Genomic DNA, 22,480 nt, shown 5'->3' on the forward strand with positions numbered 1-22,480 from the left:
CTTTTTAGGGCTGCGCCTGTGGCATATGGAAGTATACCAGGTAAAATCAGAGCTGCAGCTGCCAGCCTACGCCACATCCACAGCAACATGGGATCTGAGCCACGTCTGTGACCTACACCACAGCCCATGGAAATGGATCCTTAACCCACCAAGTGAGGCCAGGGATTGAACCTTCTTCTTCATGAATATTAGTCGGCTTTATAACCCACTGAGCTACAATGGGAACTCCTCATTAGGTTTGATTTGCATTTCTCTAATAATTAGTGATGTTGAGCATCTTTTCCTGTGTCTCTCAGCCATCTGTATGTCTTCTTTGGAGAAATGCCCATTTTTTGATTGGGTTGTTTTGCTTTTTTGATATTAAGTTGTTTGAGCTGTTCATGTATATTTTGGAAATTAAGCCCTTGTTGATCACATCATTAACAAATATTTTCTCCCATTCTGTAAGCTGTATTTTCATCTTTTTTTATGGCCACACCCACAGCATATGGAAGTTCTCCAGCCAGGAACTGAATCCAAGCCACAGCTGTGACCTACACTGAAACTGTGGTCAACCAGATCCTTAACCTGCTATGCCACAGCAGAAAGTCTTTGTCTTTTCACTTTGCTTACGGTTTCCTTTGTTTTGCAAAAGGTTTTAAGTTTAATTTTAAGTTTAATTAGATCTCATTTAAAAATTTTTAAAAATTTCTATTACTCTAGGAGATGGATCCAAAAAGATATTGCTGGGATTTATGCCAAAGAGCGTTCTGCCTAAGTTTTCCTCTGAATGTTCTATAGTATCCAATCTTACATTTGGGCCTTTAATCCATTTTGAGCTTATTTTTGCATATGGTATTAGAAAATGTTCTAATTTCATTCTCTTACACATAGCTGTCCAGTTTTCCCAGCACCACTTATTGAAGAAACTATCTTTATTGTACATTTCTACCTTCTTTGTAGTACATTAATTGACCATATGTGCAGGGGTTTACTTCTGGGCTTTCTATCCTCTTCCAAAGATCTATATTTCTGTTTTTGTGCCAGTACAATACTGTTTTGATAACTAGTTTTGTAGTATAATCTGAAGGCAGGGAGTCAGATTCCTCCAGCTCTTTTTCTTTTTAAAGATTGCTTTAGCTATTTGGGGTCTTTTGTGTTTCTACACAAATTAAAATTTTTTTGTTCTAGTTCTATGATAAAATGCCTTGAATCTGTAAATTCCCTTAGGTAGTACTGTCATTTTGACAACATCAATTATTCCAATCCAAGAACACAGTATATCTTTCCATCCATTTGTGTCATCTTTTATCAGCCTCTGATAGCTTTCAGAGTACAGGCCTTTTGCCTCCTTAGGTAGGTTTATGCAGAGGTATTTTGTTCTTTTTGATGCAGTGGTAAGTGGTAGTGTTTCCTTAATTTCTCTTTCTGAGGTTTCATTGTTCATGTATAGAAATGCAACAGATTTTTTTCATGTTAATTTGGCAACTTTAACAAATTCATTGATGAGCTCTAACAGTTTTCTGGTAGCATCCTCAGGATTTTCTCTTTATAATATCATGTCATCTGCAAACACACTTACTTCTTTGGTTCTAATTTGCATTCCTTTTATTTCTTTTTCTTCTCCAACTGCTGTGGCCAGCACTTCCAAAACTATGCTGAATAAAAGTGGTGAAAATGGCCGTTCTTCTTTTGTTCATGACCTTAGAGGAAATGCTTTCAGCTTTTCACCACTAAGTATAATGTTAGCTGTGGGTTTCTTATCCATGGCTTTTATCGTGTTGAGGTATGTTCCCTCTATGTCCACTTTCTGGAGAGTTTTTGTCATAAGTAGATGTTGAATTTTATCAAAAGCTTTTTCTCCGTCTATTGAGATCATCACATGTTTTGTATTCTTCAATTTGTTTTTTTCTTTTTTTGTCTTTTTAGGGCTGCATCCTCGGCATATGGAGGTTCCCAGGCTAGGGGTCCAATTGTAGCTGTAGCCGCCCGCCTGCATATACAGCACAGCCACATAAACGCAGGATCCGAGCCATGTCTGTGACCTATACCATGGCTCATGGCAACACTGGATCCTTAACCCACTGAGTGAGGCCAGGGATTGAACCCGTGTCCTCATGGATGCTAGTTGGGCTCGTTAACTGCTGTGCCATAATGGGAATTCTGTATTCTTCAATTTGTTAATGTGGCATATCACACTGATTGGTTTGAGGATACTGAAAAATCCATGCATCCTTGGGATAAATCCCACTTGATCATGGCATATAATCCTTTTAATGTATTGTTGGATTCAGTTTGCTAGTATTTGGTTGAGGATTTTTTTCATCTATGTTTATCAATGATATTGGACTGTAATTATCTTCTTCATGATATCTTTATCTAGTTTAGACATTGGTTAGAAGAACCAGTATTTGTTGACTTGTGGGTTTTTTAAACATACTAAAGCATGTTTATATATTAGTCTTTTTTTTTTTTTAGGGCCACACTCATGGCATATGGAGATTCCCAGGCTAGGAGTCCAATCAGAGCTACAGCTGTGGGCCTACACCACAGCCACAGCAATAGGGGATCCAAGCCACGACTGCAGCCTACACCACAGCTCATGGCAGTGCTGCATCCTTAACCCCTGAGCAAGGACAGGGACCGAACCTTCATCTTCATGGGTACTAGTCAGATTTGTTTCCGCTGAGCCATAATGGGAACTCCAAGCCTGTTTACATATGAATGGAGATCTGTCTGTGGACTCCCAAAACTGATTAAGTAACTTAATAAGGAAGGCTATTGGAATCTTTCCTGTTTTTTTAAGTGAAATTGACTTTGGAGTGTTTAAGCATTTGCCTTAAGTCAGATGGTTATTACTATTTTTTCTGATTACAAGAGTAATCTATGGTCAGTATAAAAATATTCAAACCTAACAGAAGTACATTAAGTAGAAATTTGATGTCTTCTGTAATCTCGGTGCAAACTGTTAGTAGCAATTTGATACATGCCATTCAAGAGATTTCAGATACACACACAAACTTTGCATACGCTGCAGTTTACTCATATGTGAACCTGAGTCTTTCTGTAGTATTCACCTAGGAGTATATTTAGGTAACAATTTAGTAATGGAACTGAAGGTAAAAATAAGCCAAGCCTGTTGATATTTCTACATCTTTGATGCTTAATACAAGATTAGCTATCCTCCATATACAGAAATTTTATTTACAAACTCTTCATCTATTGTTTGCTCTTCCACCTTAGAATTGTCATAACTGAAATTTCAGTGATCATCTTTGTGATGTTGTCCTTTTGAGGGGCTACAATGTGGACCTATATGGTAAATCTAAGTGTGTATATATATATATATATTGCTACCATGCAACAAAACCATTATTAACAGGTTTACTTTAGAAATTTCTGAAAGAACAATATTGTACTGCTTATTTTCTTCAAAAATTCACTGCACTGTATCTAATGTTAGTTCCATTTCTTGACCCTTTTTCTTCATTTTATAATGTTGTTATCCTCTATACTATATTATGGCATTTTCCCCTACACCTAAATATATCACCACATAGAAAAGAAGGCCCAAATTTCCCTAATACAAAATTAAATACACTAGATGAACTATTTTTTTACAGGCCAAAATTTATCTCATAGTTTAAATACTAAATCAGATATATCCAGTATAAAATCTTACATGAAATATGTTTCTCAACACTGGGAAAGAAAATTTACTACTTTGAATTTTTATAAATTTCTATTAGGTGAAGATTCCCATAACGAGAAGTTTTATTTTCTACTTGGTTGGTGAACTCAGTATGTTGATAAAAGTTGGTTCCCAGGAGGCCACAGTCAAAAGTTCAATCTTTACATAAGAAGAAAACTTATGGAAAAAAAATTGTTTGGGTATTACATATTAGGTCCACAAAGCTGGCTAATAGACTCATAATTACATGACTGTGGTGTTAAAAAGATTAATGAGGCAATCGGTAGCTAACAATTAATATTTGTTCAGCTCATAATATGTGCCTACACGTTTGCTCACTGTTTCACCTGATGTTCACAATAATCATTAGCATAGAGAATACTATCATTTTGTGCTCTACAAATAAACAATAATGAAGCTGTTTTAATGCACACAGGTGATTCTGGATTTAGTAAACCTTAATACTTAATTTGTTCCTTTATATGTTTGGGATAAGTAGTGATGAAAGAATCTTGATTCACATGAATAAAAATCTAATGGGCTGCCTTGTCTAATTTTAAATTTCAGACCCTTAGAATGCAAAAAAAAGGAGGGAGGAGAGGGAAAGTGTGGACAAGACTCCAGGGCAGAGTTACACTCCTTCTAATTAATGATTTGGATATTTTACAGAATTGGCAGGGTAAACACATTTAAGATATCTGGGCAACAATGGATTAACCTGGCAAGCCCTTTTTGATGGCTTTCTACATAGTAAAATATGTATAGAATAATTTGCATTGTCATCTGTTTGCTGTTCACTGATATAAAACACTGTACTATATAAGGTTGGCCCAAACCTCTATGGCCCTAAATGACCTCCGAGTAACACCATGAGGTTCTGTAGAAACCTACAAAGCACAGCTCTGGTCCAGTTACTTGTTTAGGCCACGTGATCCTGCTTACTGTACAATCACATACTGTCTACACTGGGAGAGATGCAATGTCACAGGATGATGCTGACCTTCTGTTGCATCCCTTAAGGGCACCAGCGTCCTGTCACCTAGATATCCTTCTGACAATAATGAGCTGTAAGAGGTCAGCAACTAGTGTGTCTAAAAAGCTTCCTTGCCTTGACTCCCTAATGTTTAAGTGTATCTTTGCTTAAGATGTGCACAGTTGGTAATGAGAAACACTTTTAATTGGTGACTTATAAAGTCCTTAGTCTTGGGACACAAGGCTGGGAACTACTCACTCAAAGGGCAGGTTTTCTTCTGTGGTCATCACACAACAAATGGTTGGCTGTTTATGCTTCACGGATATTGTGAGACTGTGATATGTGTTAATGTTATATTCAGGGAGACCAACTTTCATATAGTAAGTTCTTTAATTATTGCTGTAATTGTTATTTTCCATTAGAGTTTTCTGCTATGAAGGAATTTCAGTATTAGAAAACTTAATAGGCTACTCAGTCATGAATTTGATAAGTTTGAGAATAGGTATTCCCATATCAAATGTCAGATTAAAAGGTCTCTTTATCCCTATCTGTCTGAATCTTGAACCAAAGTTGTAACTAACGTCAGCTCTAAAGTTAAAACTAAAACATTTAAAATTTATTAGTGAAATAAGTGTACAGTGATTTTTTTCATCAAATTACATTAATGTAAATTCACAGATATATAATTTGCTTACTTCCTTATCTGTACCTCACATATGATCAAACGTGAACTGTGCCTACAAGTCACAATGTCTACTGGATAGGTCTTTTATTTTTACATTAATGCTTTTATAATTTTGTAGATGAATATATTGTTCTATTGCTAGCAATGTTAAGTAAGCAATTTCCTGCTAAGGTCTTATTTATTTTTATTTATTTGTTTGTTTCTGCTTTATAGGGCCTCACCTGTAGCATATGGAAGTTCTCAGGCTAGGGGTCGAATTGGAGCTGTAGCCGCCAGCCTACACCACAGCCACAGCAACCTGGGATCTGAGCTGTGTCTGTGACCTACACCACAGATCACAGCATACCAGATCCTTAACCCACTGAGTGAGGCCAGGGATCAAACTTGCATCCTCATGGATACTAGTCAGATTCTTTTCCACTGCGCCGCAATGGGAACTCCCAGGTCTTATTTATTTTTAACAGATATCAGGTACACACTCTGCTTAAGAATCATTTCTGTGAGATATCAGCAGCCTCAATTTCTAGAATTTATACAGTAAATGTTTCTGAATTATAGTTAAAATTGCTTCTTATAATCTGCAAATAATTTTGTTCTGTGTAGAAATGGCCCATATATATTCGCTTCTAAAGGCCGTCGCATCATTTGCATGATGATACATTTAGTGTTTTGTGTCCGTAAATTCAAGACATCTTCATTTTAATGTCTTCAAGACATCATGTCATCAAGCACCTGATCAGGTTCACAAGCTTAGTGACTGACTAGTAGCTGAAGGAGAAGACAGGAAGCACCCATTGTAATCACCGACATTTAGATTCATAGGTAGGATCAGAGTGAGAGTGCAATAGTCTATACATTTAATCAGACATATGGCCAAAAAATCAGTTTCAATCCTGAGGATAAGAAATGGAACCCCTGTAGTTAAAAGAGCAGTCTCTGTGGCAAAGAAAAATCCTTATCAGACATGTAGAGTTTCATTGCTGAAGGATTAGATAAAAATTGGGGTATGAAGGATTTTTGATGGCAACAAAGAGTAATGCACATTTTGAAAGTTATAAATTGAAATGTTAAATCATAATGCTACATAAGTGCATGGTTCATGGTACTGCAATTGTCAAATCAAGTGATATTAGGAGAAATTACTTTCTTGACAATAGCCATTTTTGCAAAGCAGCTGTTTAGTTACTACAGAACAAAAGAAAGTATGTGTATTGGTCTACCAACTAGATTTTAGAAGCTCTAACTGCGATTTTCTGAAATTTGTGTTTAACAAAAAAAAAATCTGTCTTGCCAGTTTGGAGAGAAAAAAATATGAATCTTTACATTTGCTTTAGAGTCACTTGTCCTGATAGTCTGAGTTAAATTTTCATTGTCACGAAATGGTGGACATTAAATGTTCTCTTTTATAAAAAATAAAAAACGGCTAAGGCACAAGTGACATGAAAGAAAATGCCTCACTGATAAAGAAAAACGGTAACCAAAGGTGAACCCTAGTGTAAACTATGGACTATGGATGATAATAATGTATCAATGTAAGCTCATCACTGTGGGTGTCTGGGAATGGAAAGCATACGGGAAGTCTCTTAACTTCTGCTCTCACTTTTATTATGAATCTAAAACTATTGTAAAAAATATAGATATCTTTAGATATCTATTAGACAATATACATATAATTATAATGTATATAAATAATATATATATAGTGGCACATTTTGCATAAATATATAAATAACTGCAAAGTTTTTCTTCCCTTTAGCATACCAGCCAAAGTAGCTTCAGGTAGGTATTTACTCATTTGAGGTTCTAAGGGGATGAAATAAATGTCAAATATTTGATCACTAAGTACATCATGTGCTGATCATTGTCTCTGCACTCTCATATAAAATAAGGTTGCTCGGTAGTAATACTAGAGCTCTCATGGGGACCTTTGGGGTATTCATTTTGCCTCTGTAGCTATTGGCAAAATCCCCAAATAAGGACATTCTGAGATCTGAAATAGAGCTTTAGATGTATGTACCAACATGTGCTTTGGGTTTAAAGGAGAGTCCCTTACAAAAAGTATGAAATTAAGAGATTGAACTCTCCCTGTAATGTCAATATTGGATAACGGTGGAGGATTTACTTATCCTGGTATATGTTATTAAAGTCAGAAAAAGATCATTTATATGGACTCGTTTTTAAAAACTTGGAAAACCTTAAAACAAAGAGAAGGATGGTATATAGGCACCAGAATTAAAGTGAAAAACACACAGAAAAATAGGACAAAGTCACTCCTCCCCTCCAGATGGGAATATTTTGTTTTGAATGATTCATGAAAGCAATTTCAGTAATTTAGAAAAAAATACATTTAATTTACTTCTTTAAAATATATCCTAAAACAATGCCATGTTTGTTAATTAACATGTATCCAAATGAAGATAGTGTTGTATTATTCAATGTAAAAAATGCCCATTACAAAAGGAAAGGTCCAAGAATTAATTATTCAAGTTTTTAGCTGAATACAAAATCACTGTTCCACAGACAATGTATATTAAACTTGAAAACAAAGCACTCTAGGTAATTTATATTTAAAGACAGATGTGAAATACTTAAACCATAAATAATTAAGTGCATGTACATATTAATGAAATACTTTTGATCAATGCTAAGGGGAGGTGTCATTTAATAGTGAACCAATGCCAATTAAATGATATTTTGATATCTTTGTGGAAATGACATAGTCACAAACCCATGTTCCAGCATTAATGTTTATGTAGCTGGATCTGCTCTCAATGATTTTTAGCAATTTAAATGTTTATGTAGCTGGATCTGCTCTCAATGATTTTTAGCAATTTAAAAACAGAAACTTAAGTTGCTTTTAATCATTTTTACAAGGCAATAAATAGATTTTTCCTTTGAAATCATTTTTTTCCCATTGGAACTGTCTCTACAAAGTAATGAGTGAATACCAAAGCATACACAGATAACATGGGACTTTATATTCTTTAATTTTTTTCCTTAAGGAAAAACAATGTAACTTTCTTTCTATACTCGTGCTTCCAAACCTTTTGAGACAAATACAAATGCACTGAGGCCAACTTAAAGTTAAATCATCTTTATTGCTAAAAGTTATTTGCCAGCGTTAGGTACAAAAAAATCATTACTAACAAAAAGAAAAGGACTGAAAGTTTGATGCCTATAATTCAATAATTTCTGATTATAATCACAAATTGTTTAGGTTTTATTCAGGTTTTAACAGAAAAGGGGTCTTATACCTAAAAAACAAGCTATGATAAACAAGATGTAATGACTTCAACTACAATTTTTAAACTACTCTAATGTGTTTCAGTGTGGCTAACGCTACTCTTGTGCCATACAACTTAGGTTCGAGTTCTTTCTTCAAAATCTTCAGAATAACAGGGATTGAAGAGACTTTTGAACTATTGCCAGCTCTTGCTGTTGCTGTTTCAGGAAAGGAAATATTACATATTTGCATATTATTTAAGTTATCGTTATATACAGCTCAGCAAACAAAATACCATAATGCTCACATTCCTTAACATTCTTTTTTTTTTTTTTTTTTTTTTTTTTGTCTTTTTGCTATTTCTTGGGCCGCTTCCGCGGCATATGGAGGTTCCCAGGCTAGGGGTCCAATCGGAGCTGTAGCTGCCAGCCTACGCCAGAGCCACAGCAACGCGGGATCCGAGCCGCGTCTGCAACCTACACCACAGCTCAGGGCAACGCCGGATTGTCAACCCACTGAGCAAGGGCAGGGACCGAACCCTCAACCTCATGGTTCCTAGTCGGATTCGTTAACCACTGCGCCACGACGGGAACTCCCTTAACATTCTTAATACTAAATATACACTACTTACAGTTTCAACCATTATTTTGTCCTGCAACTTGGCCATTTCTTGTCTAACTTCATTTTGCTCGTCAGTAAGAAGACGGTCATGATCCTTCTCTAATTCCTCCATACTCTAAAACAGAAAGGCTAGTTCAGTGATAAAGCACTTTTTTTTTTTTTTTTTTTGCTGTTTAGGGCCACAGGTTCCCAGGCCAGCGGTCAAATTGGAGTTACAGCTGCCGGCCTACACCACAGCCCCAGCAATGCGGGATCTGAGCAGGGTCTGTGACCTACACCACAGCTCACAGCAACGCCAGATCCTTCACCCATTGAGTGAGGCCAGGGATCAAACATGCATCTTCATGGATACTAGTCAGATTCGTTTCTGCTGTGCCACAACGAGAACTCCAAGCACTGCTTTTCATCTCACATTCTAAACATGCACAATTAAATTTCAAATTTAGCAACTCTCAATATTCAAAGGATGCTCATTATTTATTCCAAACAAAGATATTGTAATAGATATGTGGAGATCAAAAATACCCACTTAAGTCTTTTAAATGTCATAGTTGAGTCAAATAGTATTATTATAGCAGTACAACAGCAGTACCCTTTGCTCAAGACAATGAGTTGATGTACAGTTATGGTCAAGGTGGAGCAAAAAATGAAAAAGACTAACAGTCCCATAGAATGAAATATCCTAATTTGAAAACCCTCTAATAAGCTCTCTAAACACCAGCTAACAATGCAATTATGATGACTAATAATGAATGCAACACGGATGCAACTACAGATTATCATACTGAGTGGAGCAAGTCAGAAAGAAAATGACAAATATCCTATGATATCATTTATATGTGGAAACTAATATATGACATAAATGAACCTATCCATGAAACAGAAACAGACTTGTGGTTGCCAAGGAGGAGGGGTGGGAGAGGAATGGATTGGGAGTTTAGGGTTAGCATATGTAAGCTATTGTGTATATAGAATGGATAAACAACAAAGTTCTAGTACATAGCATAGGAAACTATATTCAATGTCCTATAATAAACCATAATGGAAAAGAATATTTTAATAAGAATGTAGAAATTAACACATTGTAAATCAACTATACTTCAATACAAAATTTTTTAAATAAAAAAACTTTTTGTAGGAGTTCCCGTCGTGGCTCAGTGGTTAACGAATCCGACTAGGAACCATGAGGTTGAGGGCTCGATCCCTGATCTTGCTCAGTGGGTTAAGGATCCAGCGTTGCTGTGAGCTGTGGTGTAGGTCACAGACCTGGCTCAGATCCTGCATTGCTGTGGCTGGGGTGTAGGCCGGTGGCTACAGCTCCAATTAGACCCCTGGCCTGGGAACCTCCATCTGCCGCAGGAGTGGCCCTAGAAGAGGCAAAAAGACAAAAAAAAATTGTAAAATGAATGCAACTTAGTTCCATTGGAGAGAATAAAATGACCTGTAACAGGACCTCCTTAAGTTACAAAAAACAAACTTACATTCTAAATATTTACTGTTCATTCAACAAATAGTGATCTATTGTATCCTCTCTAAAAAGTAGTCTCTGAGGGCTAAGGAGGGGGGTTTCCAGGTCTAGCTGGGGGTTTTTCAGTATTTTTTAAATTAACAATTAAAACACAAAGACATAACAATTTAGGAAGCACATCACGTTGTGGCTGTGTGGTGGAAAATAAGACTGATTCTGATCTCGTTGGCAAAACATAAAGGAGAGAGGGAATTAAACGTTTTCTCAGGGAGGCACACAAGCAAAGCAAGGAGGCCATGGTGACTTAGTGCAGGGAAAGCAACTAATCTGGAGGGGTGGGAGGGAACAAAGAATGCAAACAGGAAACTACAAAGAGAGGGTCTTGCTGTGGGGGACACCTTGAATGCCTGAGGATTTGAACTGGGAAGCTCATGGCAGGTTTTCAGGAGGGAAGGGATACCTTTAGGAAGATCATATGGCAGAGCGGTGAAGGATGGATTGGAGAAGACAGAAATCAGGGAAGACAGAAACCAGTGCAAGCAAGGAATGATGAGGTCCTGAACTAGGTAGGGCAGTGGCAGTGGGAATTCAAAGAAAGAAATAAAATAGCTACTTTAAACAGATAAGCAAAAAGGACTTACTGTATAACACAGGGAACTATATTCAATATATTGTAACAATTTATAATGGAGAATAATATGAAATATATATAGAATATATATGAATAATGGAAAATAATATGAAATACATATATAAATGAATCACTGTGCTGTACACCTAAAACTAACACAATATTGTAAATCAACTATACTTGATTTTAAAAAAGAAATAAATTACAGTTGCAGAGGTGAAAATTGTAGGGCCTAGCAACTGCCGGGTGGAAAGGACAAGGGACTTGGAGGAATCAAAGACAACACTAAAACCACCTTAAATGCTGACACTTAGCAATAACCTTTAGAAGCAATCTTCTTTGGTATTTTATCAAATCTTTACACCAACTAGTAACTGATTCTCAGGGAGCATTAGAGCAACACCTTGCCTACGTAGAAACACTTTCTTTTTCCTTTCTTTAGGGTCACAGCTGTGGCATATGGAAATTCCCAGGCTAGGGGTCGAATCAGAGCTGCAGCAATGGCTCTGAGCCACATCTGCGACCTACACCACAGCTCATGGCGATGCCGGATGCTTAATGCACTAAGCAAGGCCAGGGATCGAACCCACAACCTCATGGATACTAGCTGGGTTTGTGACCCACTGAGCCACAATGGGAATTCCCTAGAAACACTTTTTAAATAACTCTTTTGCACATATATGATTCTAAAGCTCTTTAAAGAATATCTATTTTAAAGCCTTTTACTAGTTTACTTAAACCATCTCAATTAGTTTAAAAAGAGTGTCATAGTAACATCATGTATTTACACAAGATTACCATTAAAAAGAACACTCCCCCCGCCCCACCCCACCAGAAAAGAATGGGAATGTGTGGGATTCCATCACCTCCTAATAAGTGTACGCGTATCTTCATGGAGAAGAGGTCGGTGTCACTGAGGACACCTTGCTAACATGTAAATATCACAGCAGAGCATTCTCAATTCACAAACTTTTAGCCTTCCTCCGGGTTTTTCATTCCATTATACACTTAGACCTTCTCATGTGATTATAAGTTTGCATATAAAGTAATTATTAGCCACTTGTATTCTAAAAGCAAACATGCCATAAACACTCATATAATACATTTGAAAATAAAAGAAGTAGTTATTAATTACAATTGCCTGCTTCATACATAGCATTAACTATTAAGACAAGTAAAAGTCATCTAGAGATGATTTGGAGTTCCTGCTGTGGTGTAGTAGGTTAATGATCTGGCTTGTCTGTGGAGGTGCCAGTTCAATCCCTAGCTCTGGGTCAGATTCAATCCCTGGCCAGAGAACTTCCACATGCCGTAGGTAAGGCAAAAAAAGGGGGGACAAAAGACTTCTAGAGATGATTTATAAACTTCCTACTTTCCACTATGTATTTGTCACTCATCTCCTAAAAATTGATTGTTGAACAAAGAAGTTATGATTAAAGTGTTAATAAAGTACAATTTTCTTCATGATATGTATACATCTAGATAAAATTCCTGCTTTACAGTTCCCTATTTTAAATGACTCCCACAAAATTATTAATGTATCCGAAAATTGGAGTTCCCGTCGTGGCGCAGTGGTTAACGAATCCGACTAGGAACCATGAGGTTGCGGGTTCGGTCCCTGCCCTTGCTCAGTGGGTTAACAATCCGGCGTTGCCGTGAGCTGTGGTGTAGGTTGCAGACGCGGCTCGGATTCCGTGTTGCTGTGGCTCTGGCGTAGGCCGGTGGCTATAGCTCCGATTCAACCCCTAGCCTGGGAACCTCCATATGCCGCGGGAGCGGCCCAAGAAATAGCAACAACAACAACAAAAAAAGACAAGACAAAAAAAAAAAAAAAATGTATCCGAAAATTAAAAACACATTTAGCAAGTAGCTTAAATCCAGAACAATAAATTCAAAATGGAAAATGGTTAACAACTTAAAGGTACAATCTAAATATTTTTTCCCATAAATTTGGAAAGAAATATACTATCTTCTACTTTTATATAAATATTATTTTTATAAAAATCTATTGTGTTACAAAATACAACAGACCTTTAAAAATTGCTCATATAAATTTTGAATTTTTTTCAGTCTCTGGTTCTGAACAATTCTAGCTTGTTGAAGACTCTTTCGTTGCTCTTGAAACATATTCTACAAATACAAAAGAAAAAAGTGATAAATGTGGGTAACATCAAATATTTAGAAAACATTATTATACTTTAAGTTTAAAAGGAACACTCTTTTACTGTACACCTGAAACACTGTAAATCAACTATACTTAAACTTTTAAAAAGGAATACTCGGAGTTCCCTTCTTGGTGCAGAGAAAACAAATCTGACTAGGAACCATGAGGTTGCGGGTTCGACCCCTGGCCTCACTCAGTGGCTAGGAACCATGAGGTTGAGGGTTCGATCCCTGATCTTGCTCAGTGGGTTAAGGATCCGTCGTTGCTGTGAGCTGTGGTGTAAGCTGGCAGCTCTAGCTCCAATTGGACTCCTAGCCTGGGAACCTCCATATGCCGCGTGTGCGGCCGTAAAAAGACAAAAGAAAAAAAAAAAGGAATACTCTTTAACTGAATGCTTGTTAACATTTCCTGTTTTAACAACTTTTTATGATCAATTTTAATATGATCATATTAATAATTATGTTCACCACCACTATACTAAAACCATATAATAAGGACAATCTTTTTTTTTTTTTTTTTGCTATTTCTTTGGGCTGCTCCCGCAGCATATGGAGGTTCCCAGGCTAGGGGTCTAATCAGAGCTGTAGCCACCGGCCTACGCCAGAGCCACAGCAACGCCAGATCCGAGCCGCGTCTGCAACCTACACCACAGCTCAGGGCAACGCTGGATCGTTAACCCACTGAGCAAGGGCAGGGACCGAAGCCGCAACCTCATGGTTCCTAGTCGGATTCGTTCACCACTGCGCCACGACGGGAACTCCTAATAAGCCTATCTTATCATTTACTGAGTAGATCTTCTTTTTCACCCCATCTTGAAACCCTGTTTTAACCCCTTTTTCCATGTTTTAAAGTTTTATTGAAGCATAGTGGATTTACAATGTAGTGATAATTTCTGCTGTACAACAAAGTGATCCAGTTATACACATACACACATCCATTCTTTTTCAGATTATCGTTTATCACAGAATGTTGAGTAGAGCTCTCTGTACTCTACAGCAGGTCCCTGTCCATTCCATATACAACAGGGTGCACATGCCAATCCCAAACTCCTCATCCATCCCTCCCCCATGCCTATCCCCTTTGGTACCCATAAGTTTGTTTTCAAAGTCTGTGAGTCTGTTTCTGGTTTGTAAATGGATAAATTGGGGGAATGGAATTGACATATACACTGCACTACATTTAAAATAGTAGGTAGCAAGGACCTACTGGATAGCACAGGGTAAACTATTCAATACTGTGCAACAACTGTATGGGGAAATAATCTGAAAAAAACAGATAGATATATGTACATGTACAACTGATTTACTTCGTTTTACAACTATACTCCAATAAAATTTATTTTTTAAAAAACTATATAAAAGCAGAGTTCCCGTTGTGGCTCAGTGGTTAACAAATCCGACTAGGAACCATGAGGTTGTGAGTTCGATCCCTGGCCTCGCTCAGTGGGTTAAGGATCTGGCATTGCTGTGAGCTGTGGTGTAGGTCAGTGGCTACAGCTCCGATTAGACCCCTAGCCTGGGAACCTCCATATGCCGCGGGTGCGGCCCTAGAAAAGGCAAAAAGACAAAAAAAAAAAAAAAAAAAAAAAAAAACTATATAAAAATCTGTTTTAATTCTTGATTTAAAAATCTACAAACGACCCTCCCAATAATGCGTTTACCACAGATAGGCAAAATCTACACAATAACCCTTCCTAACAGTAATTACAGAGGAACTATTCTTTCTTAACAATACTCAAACATGTATTTCTTCTTGGTCATTTCGATATGCACTTAGACGATCCTTCCAATGATGCTGGCCCTTCTGTTCTTTGACCTAATCTCTGCAATAATCTTGCCTCTTCCTTACATTAGCCGCCCCCTTCCACAGTCAAACCCTGGATTCTGTCATTCCCAATAACTCTAACATGTACAGGTATTAATAAGAGCAAAGACTTACACGGGAACTATGCATCAGGGAGTGTTCTGAACCATTTTAAACAAAATTCTTATACGTGATCTCATTTAATCCTCAAAACAACTCTACCAGGTAGGTACTCTTGTTATGTCCCCTTTCATAGATGAGGAAACTGAGGGACAGAGATAAATGATCTTTCTTTGGTTTCACAGCTAGCACTGGTCAACTAGAATTGGATCCCAAACATTTATGGTTCTAGAGTCTAGGCTCTTGACCACTGTGCTATACTGTTTCTCCATTTTTCCCAACATGCAACCACTACCTGCCTGTTTGTGGTTCTTTCCCTTTCTTGCTACAGTACAATACTCTGTCAGGATCAACATCCATTGATTCTAAGATTTTTCACTGTTCCCTATCCCCACTCCAATGACCTCCCCTTTCTTCCTTCCCAACTGAAATTCCGTGGTCTATCATTATACCTATGCCCTTGTACATACCTTGGTCCCCTTCTCACTCTGTCAAGCTGTGTGGTTAACCCCAACCCTGGAAAATCCACCTCTCCAGCTGCTCTGCCACGACCATGCAGAGGGATCTCACTTTAAATTCATGATCACTATGACACTAACCTAAGTTGGACCCATAACAATGCTTGGCAATGGTATTTCCCTAGTCCTCTCAGGAAACACTACTAGGCCTTCTTCTCTGCCCTCAAAAGGCAACTTCTTCCACCATCCTAACTCCTAACGATGACCTTATTATTTCAGTAGATAAACAGAAGCAATCCAAATAGGACATTCATTGCATCGTTGCATCTTTCACCCACCTTTACCCATCTAGATTCATGGGCTCTACCTTCTCTCCTGTATTGTTTCCTGAGCTATTGTTACTTGAGACTTTGATATAATAAGCTAATTTTAAAGCTAAGTCTGATACTAACAGCTAGCTTTTCTTCTTGCTCTTGGGCTTTCTGTATGTCTATATCCCACTCACGAAATAAAGTCTGAAATTGCTGAGAATATTCGAGATGAAGATTCTGCCTGTAAAACATAACAATGAGCACCATCATACTGCATAAAGATATGAAAAAATTAACTGTATTCAAAACAAAATTGATTTGACACAATTTACACTATCAAATAAGAAGACAGTAATAGCATAATAGCAGCTGAAATATTTTCATGGTAAACAAAAAGGTTAAGTGGATGATTCACTCTTTAATTCCAAAAGTGTTGTAACTAATTGAATAATACAAACTCTGTCTGGCATACTCTCTACCTCTTGAAAACTAATGGGGATTTACTGTACTATAAATTTCCCAGAAAAATTCACTTTATGTAAAAGCAGTTTAGTTTCTATGTATGTTCTAATACAGTAAGTAGATTGGATGAGGTTATTACATCCATTTATCATAGATTTCCAAGCAAGAATATTTCACTTAAATATTTCCTCTCTTTGGCACAACAATGATTTTGAATAAAAAGAACAGTGAACACAATTCAGCTAAAATATACAATTTTTTACAATATAAGAATAATATTTTCTACATAATTGAATACAGTTAGCTGTCAAAAGAATAATGATTTAATACATTTACCTTATGTTCAGCTAGTGTAGGTCTAGAATGAATACAAATTAATTTTATGGAACAACAACTCAATTGCTTTTTGAAAGGGAAAAAATGTCATCTTTATTGGCTTCTAGGAAATAAATGTAAATTCTGTGAGGTTACAGAACTAAAGAATTAGGTTAGTTGCACCAATGAACACAAAGAAATTATACAAATGTCATCATGGCTCAAAGAAACCAACCACTTCACCTTTGTTCCTGTTGTGTTTTCCAAACACGATCAATCTTTTCCTTAGCAGTTTTGATAGAAGCTTTTGTATTCATCTCAAACTTTTTCCTCTTTGCAATAAGAGCCTGTTTAATGTCAACTATATAGAAAATATTTATTCATTAAAGTTTAATGTTGAAAATTATTTTGTTCTCATATATTTGAATCAATATGGGTAAATGCTGTCTCAGCAATACACAGACATTTAAATTTTATAATACAGGCATCATTTCAAAAAGCAAGATTTGCTCATTTTCTCTCTCAAATCTTTCAAATACTAGTACCTCAATTCTAATTTTTATAACTGCAGACCATCTTTTAATTTAAAGATAGCGAAAAGGGGATAATAAAGGATTTTTCATTTTTCAAAATGTATATAAAGAAGCTCAAAGACAGATTTTAATTTCCTCGTGAGGAAACAGTTAAAAGGCAAAATTTTCTAAATGTGTAACATATCCTGTGGTTCAAGGGACACATTTAGACAGATTGCCTTTAGAATGCATTATATAAAATGCACAAACTTATCCTTTTAAAAAGCATCCCTCAAAAGGATATAAATAATTATATTGCACATTAGGAAAATTATTTTTCAAGCAATCTGGTGAGTCATGTTTTAACTGTATTTTACTAAAAAGAGACAAAGATCATGGGTATAAAAACCCTAGTTTCAAATAGCAAATTCAGGAACATTTAAAAATATTTCCCTGGGGAGTTCCCATCGTGGCTCGGGGTTAATGAATCCGACTAGGAACCAGGAGGTTGCAGGTTCGATCCCTGGGCTCGCTCAGTGGGTTAAGGATTCAGCGTTGCCGTGAGCTGTGGTATAGGTTGCAGATGTGGCTCGGATCTGGTGTTGCTGTGGCTCTGGCGTCGGCCGGTGACTACAGCTCCGATTGGACCCCTAGCCTGGGAACCTCCATATGCCGCGGGTGCAGCCCTAGAAAAAAGACAAAAAAAAAAAAAAAAAAAAAAGAATTTTCCTGGAGATTTGTAAATAACACTTTTATCCATCAGTGCTGTATTTCACAAAATTATAATACTTTAAATAAAGCTTTGCAAATCATATGGTTTGACTCGAGGGATCTATAATCAATAGTTATCTTTTGATAATCACAAAGGATCTGCACTAAAATAAAAACATTTTAAACATCCAGAAGCCATCTATAATAAGTGGTTTATGAGGAAGCTCACAAAATAAGCACTTTGTCGCCACGAAATAGAGCGAAGCTTTCAAATCATACTTGCCTAAGAGGATTATCTCTATCAAAGAGCCACAAACGGACCCAGAAGTTTTGTCAAGAGTCCTGTTCTCTAGCAGAAATAGTGTAACTAGTATCTCACAGAACAATGTAAAATTTCGAGTATGGGGATCTGATTATACATCTCTCAACAGCTAGATAGCCGTCTTTAGTTTTCTAATACACAGATTACTAGTGTAAAAACAACAATAATGAGTTATTTTAGATGATTGAATTAGTGCTGCTACACCAAAGAAAAGAACATCAGAAAGTCATGAGAAGTAACTAAAGAAAATTTAAAACTGACATTAAAAATTTGTCACTTAATGTGTGCACACAAAAGGCGGTACAAACTTTTCTCATTGATGTCCTTCCCCAGTCCATGAAATGAACACATGCACAAAAGAAAAGCATCATTATTGCCTCATCAGTGTTAGTAGATTCTCTTTTCACAGCAACAGTTCCAGGGGTAAATAAGGAAACCTATAAAGTCAAATCACACTAAACATGTGCATAAAATCTTGTACCTGAGAAAGTCTTGTAATATACTAACATTTCGATTTGTAAAAGCAATATTGTCTAAAACAACTTTAATTATAAATATCATTCAAAAGTACCTTGAAATCCTTCCAGCACCTTCTGTACTTCATTCCTGTGAAGAAGTTACATCAAACATTATTAAATAAAGTCCACGATTGTATGAAAGAAACGCCCCCCTAAGGACTTCACAGACAATACTTGTTATTTGAGACAAGATGACTGTACCTAGCAAGTGAAAATTACTTTAAAAACATTACCCCAACTCTTCCTCAAGTGTGTCCTCATAGGGTCTTTTCTCCCCATGGTTATCAGTAGCTGGGTTGTTTCCTGCATTGAAGTACAAATGGAAAGCATTTAAAATGAAGCGTGGCATTTTGATCAGCTTTCACGGAGAAGCGGCCTCGCCGTGGAGGGTTTCAGGCTCTGTGCTCCCCGCCGCCCGCCCCCCCCCCCCGAAGCTTTTAAAGCAGACATAGGAAAGGCATCCCCTACGTGCAGGTCAGATGACGTGAGGTCAGGGACCAGGGCCACTTTGGGAAGACACTGTCACAAGCCTTTCAGGGCTGAACGTCACAGGGAACGGGGGAGCTCCCAGCAGCTATTCTTGGCGCGAGGGACTTGGGGGCGCCGGCAGGAGCGGCTGTGGAGCTTGCATGGCCGCCCCGGGTTGGGTCTGGGATGTGAGGGGGGTGAGGCGGGCACCCTCCAGGACGGGACACGGCTTTGCACACACGTGGATTTCCCTGTTTACCTGTGGAGGACTGAGAGCCAGTGACCCGAGGGACCCGTGTGCTGCGCTCTGCAAAGGTGTCTGGGGAGACGGTACCTTCGGGGACATCCTCTGGCCCACTCGGCCCTCTGCTCTCCTGTCCCTCAACGTCATAGACTTCCATCCCCCGAGGCTCCATCGGGGGGGCGCGCACAGGCTTCCTCAGGCGCCTCCTCGCAGCAGGTGCCATGGCCAGGTGTCTTCAGAGGCAGAGACAGCTCTGCTGCACCTTGGGAGCGCAGACTTCAGGAAACGGGCACACGGTCAAGGAGCGACGCCAGGCCAGGGTCCTCGGTGCAGACCAGCGCGGGCTCTTGCTGCCCCAGGAGCTGACAAAGCGGAGGGTGACCGTGACACACACCCCCTCCCCCAAGGGCTGCGACGGAGGACCGGCGCCCGCACCGGCGCCCCCCGCCCCCACCCCCGGCCCTGCCCGTGGACATCTGAGGGTCAGGCGCCCTCTGCCAGACTCTCGGCTCCACGTCGGGACAGAGGCCACCCCTGCCCTGGGTGCCTGGGTCCCCAGGGACCACGTGGCAGGCTGGAGGCCCGACCTCAGGCAGGAGCAGGACAAAGACAAGGCCCCGAGGCTCCGCAGGGACACGGAGTCAACCGCTCTGCGCCTGCCCAGGCACCGGCAGGCCGGGGGCCTTCCCCACACGCCCGCTGCACCCCAGGACGATCTCGCGGCACCTGACCGTCCCGCTCCGCGGCCGGGCACGAAGGAAAGACGCGAGGGGACGGACCCTCGGCCCCCGATCAGACCGTCCCCTCCCGGGACATGGGCACTGACAGACCTGCTCCCTGCCCTGGGGCCCGGCCCTCAGGGGCCCCGCCCTCAGGGGCCTTGTCCGGGCCTGCGGAAGGGAGCCCCATGGGGGGCCCGGTGGACACCTCGCCTCCGAGGTCAGCCTGGCCGCCCCCACTCGCCCCACGCTCTGCTCCCCTCAGGTCTGAGGAGGCCCCGCCCCTCCCCCATCTGCCCCCCTCCTCCCTCCCCCCCCCCCGCCACATGGCTATGCTGGGCCTCGGCCCCCTCCGGGCCTCCCTGAGGGTCCCTCTGTCCCTCCCGCCATCGCCCGCGACGGCCACGCCACCTCCACAGGCGGACGCTCCTCAGACGACCTCGGCGTGGAAGGCGCAGGCAGGCCTCTCCTGGGCGGGAGCTGCGATGGTTGGCCCTCGCAGTGCGCATGCGGGAGGCGGGGCCTCGGCCGAGCCACGCCCCCTGGAGGGGCCGGCCTCCTGGGCACCGTGCCAAGGCCCCCCGGACCTGCCCTGGGCGTTTCCAGCTGCCAGCTTCCAAGGCGCTTCTGGTGGCTGTCTTCCTGGGACAGCGCAGAAGGATAGGGCTTCCGGAGGGAGCACCTGGGTGCCCACGCCGCCACCTTCGCCTTGACAGGGACGTTCCCGTTTCCCACCCGGTCCCCGCCCGGGGTCCTTCCCACTCACCCCTTCACCTTGCCCCCTTGCGGAGGAATAGCCGTCCTCCCCGGTGTTCTGGGCAAACCATACCCCTCCGTTTCCAAGCTTTGGGTCTTCATCTTTGATTTATTTACCTTGAACTTGATTTGATGGCCGTAGGGTTCATTGACAATGGTGTGTTGGCTTCAGGTGTGCCCCAAGGTGAACTTCCGAAAACCAAAAGTCCACCACCAGATGGCTTCACGGGGCAAATTCTAGCAAACGTTCAGAGAAAAGAGTTAACACCCACCCGGCGGAAACTCTTCCCGAACCGTTGCGGGGGGGGGGGGGGCGGAAGGCGGAAACTCTTCCCGAACCGTTGCGGGGAGGGGGGGGAAGGGGGGGGAGGTGTCACCAACAGTATCTATACGTGCCACCCGCAGCCACAGTGCTTTCATTCTCCCGGCTGTACCTTAGGAACACTCCCCAGCTCACGCCGAGGCCACTGGCACCCTGATACCCAAAGTAGACAAAGACACCCCCAAAAAAGGAAAACCACGGGCCCATATCACTGATGCACATAGATGCAAAAATCCTCAACCACACATTAGCCGACTGAATCCAACGACGTATTAAAAGGATCATACACCATGGTCAAGTGGGATCTATCCCAGGGATGCAAGGATGCCTCGGCATCCACAGATCTGTCGGTGTGACACACCACTTAACAAACTGAAGAATAAAAAACATATGGTCCTCTCAAGAGACGCAGGGAAAAAAACAAGCTTTTGACAAAATTCAACACCCCTTTCTGATAAAAAAAAAAAACAAAAAAACAAAAACAACAACAACAAAAAAAACCCAACTCTCCAGAGAGTGGGCACAGAGGGAACTCACCTCAACATCCTCAAAGCCACATACGACAAAGCCACGGCTAAGGTCATTCTCAACAGTGCAAACCCGAAAGCATTTCCTCTAAGATCAGGAACAAGGCAAGGACGTCCACTTTCTCCCCTGTTCACCCGACACGGTTTTGGAAGTCCTAGCCCCGGCAATCAGAGAAGAAAAAGAAAGGAAAGGAATCCAAATTGCAAAGGAAGAGGTAAAACTGTCATCGTGTGCCGATGACCTGAAACTGTACCTAGACAATCCTCAAGATGCTACCTGTTAAGAGGAGTAACTGCTGGAGCCCCTCCACGAACTTGGTTTTCCTCTTTGAGAGACACACGCTGGCGTGTTATCCTCAAATAGCCTCGCCCGCTCTGGGGTTGTCTGGCTTTTGCCGTAAATTGGATCACATTCTCTGTGGTCTCCTGCCCCCTCCTCGTTTTACTCGACGTGGTGTCACCAACAGTATCTACACG

General features: G+C 40.2%; 1 protein-coding gene across 1 annotated transcript; it reads right to left on the bottom strand.

Moving 5' to 3' along the window:
- Nucleotides 1-8,407: 8,407 nt before the first annotated feature.
- On the bottom strand, nt 8,408-20,869 carry LOC100622897 (synaptonemal complex protein 3-like). The gene is made up of 9 exons (XM_005673972.3): nt 20,810-20,869; nt 19,770-20,041; nt 19,201-19,270; nt 19,021-19,055; nt 17,148-17,265; nt 16,269-16,368; nt 13,303-13,401; nt 9,183-9,287; nt 8,408-8,769 (listed from the first exon to the last, which is right to left on the bottom strand). The coding sequence occupies exons 2-9, from the start codon at nt 19,900-19,902 to the stop codon at nt 8,716-8,718; spliced, it is 714 nt and encodes a 237-aa protein (XP_005674029.1). The 5' UTR covers nt 19,903-20,041; nt 20,810-20,869; the 3' UTR covers nt 8,408-8,715.
- Nucleotides 20,870-22,480: the final 1,611 nt, after the last annotated feature.

This window comes from Sus scrofa, chromosome X, assembly GCF_054392235.1.
Source record: "Sus scrofa isolate SSC_HxYL_T2T_F1_AM1 chromosome X, Sscrofa_HxYL_maternal_Yorkshire_Landrace_v2.0, whole genome shotgun sequence".
NCBI classification, from domain to species: Eukaryota; Metazoa; Chordata; class Mammalia; order Artiodactyla; family Suidae; genus Sus; species Sus scrofa.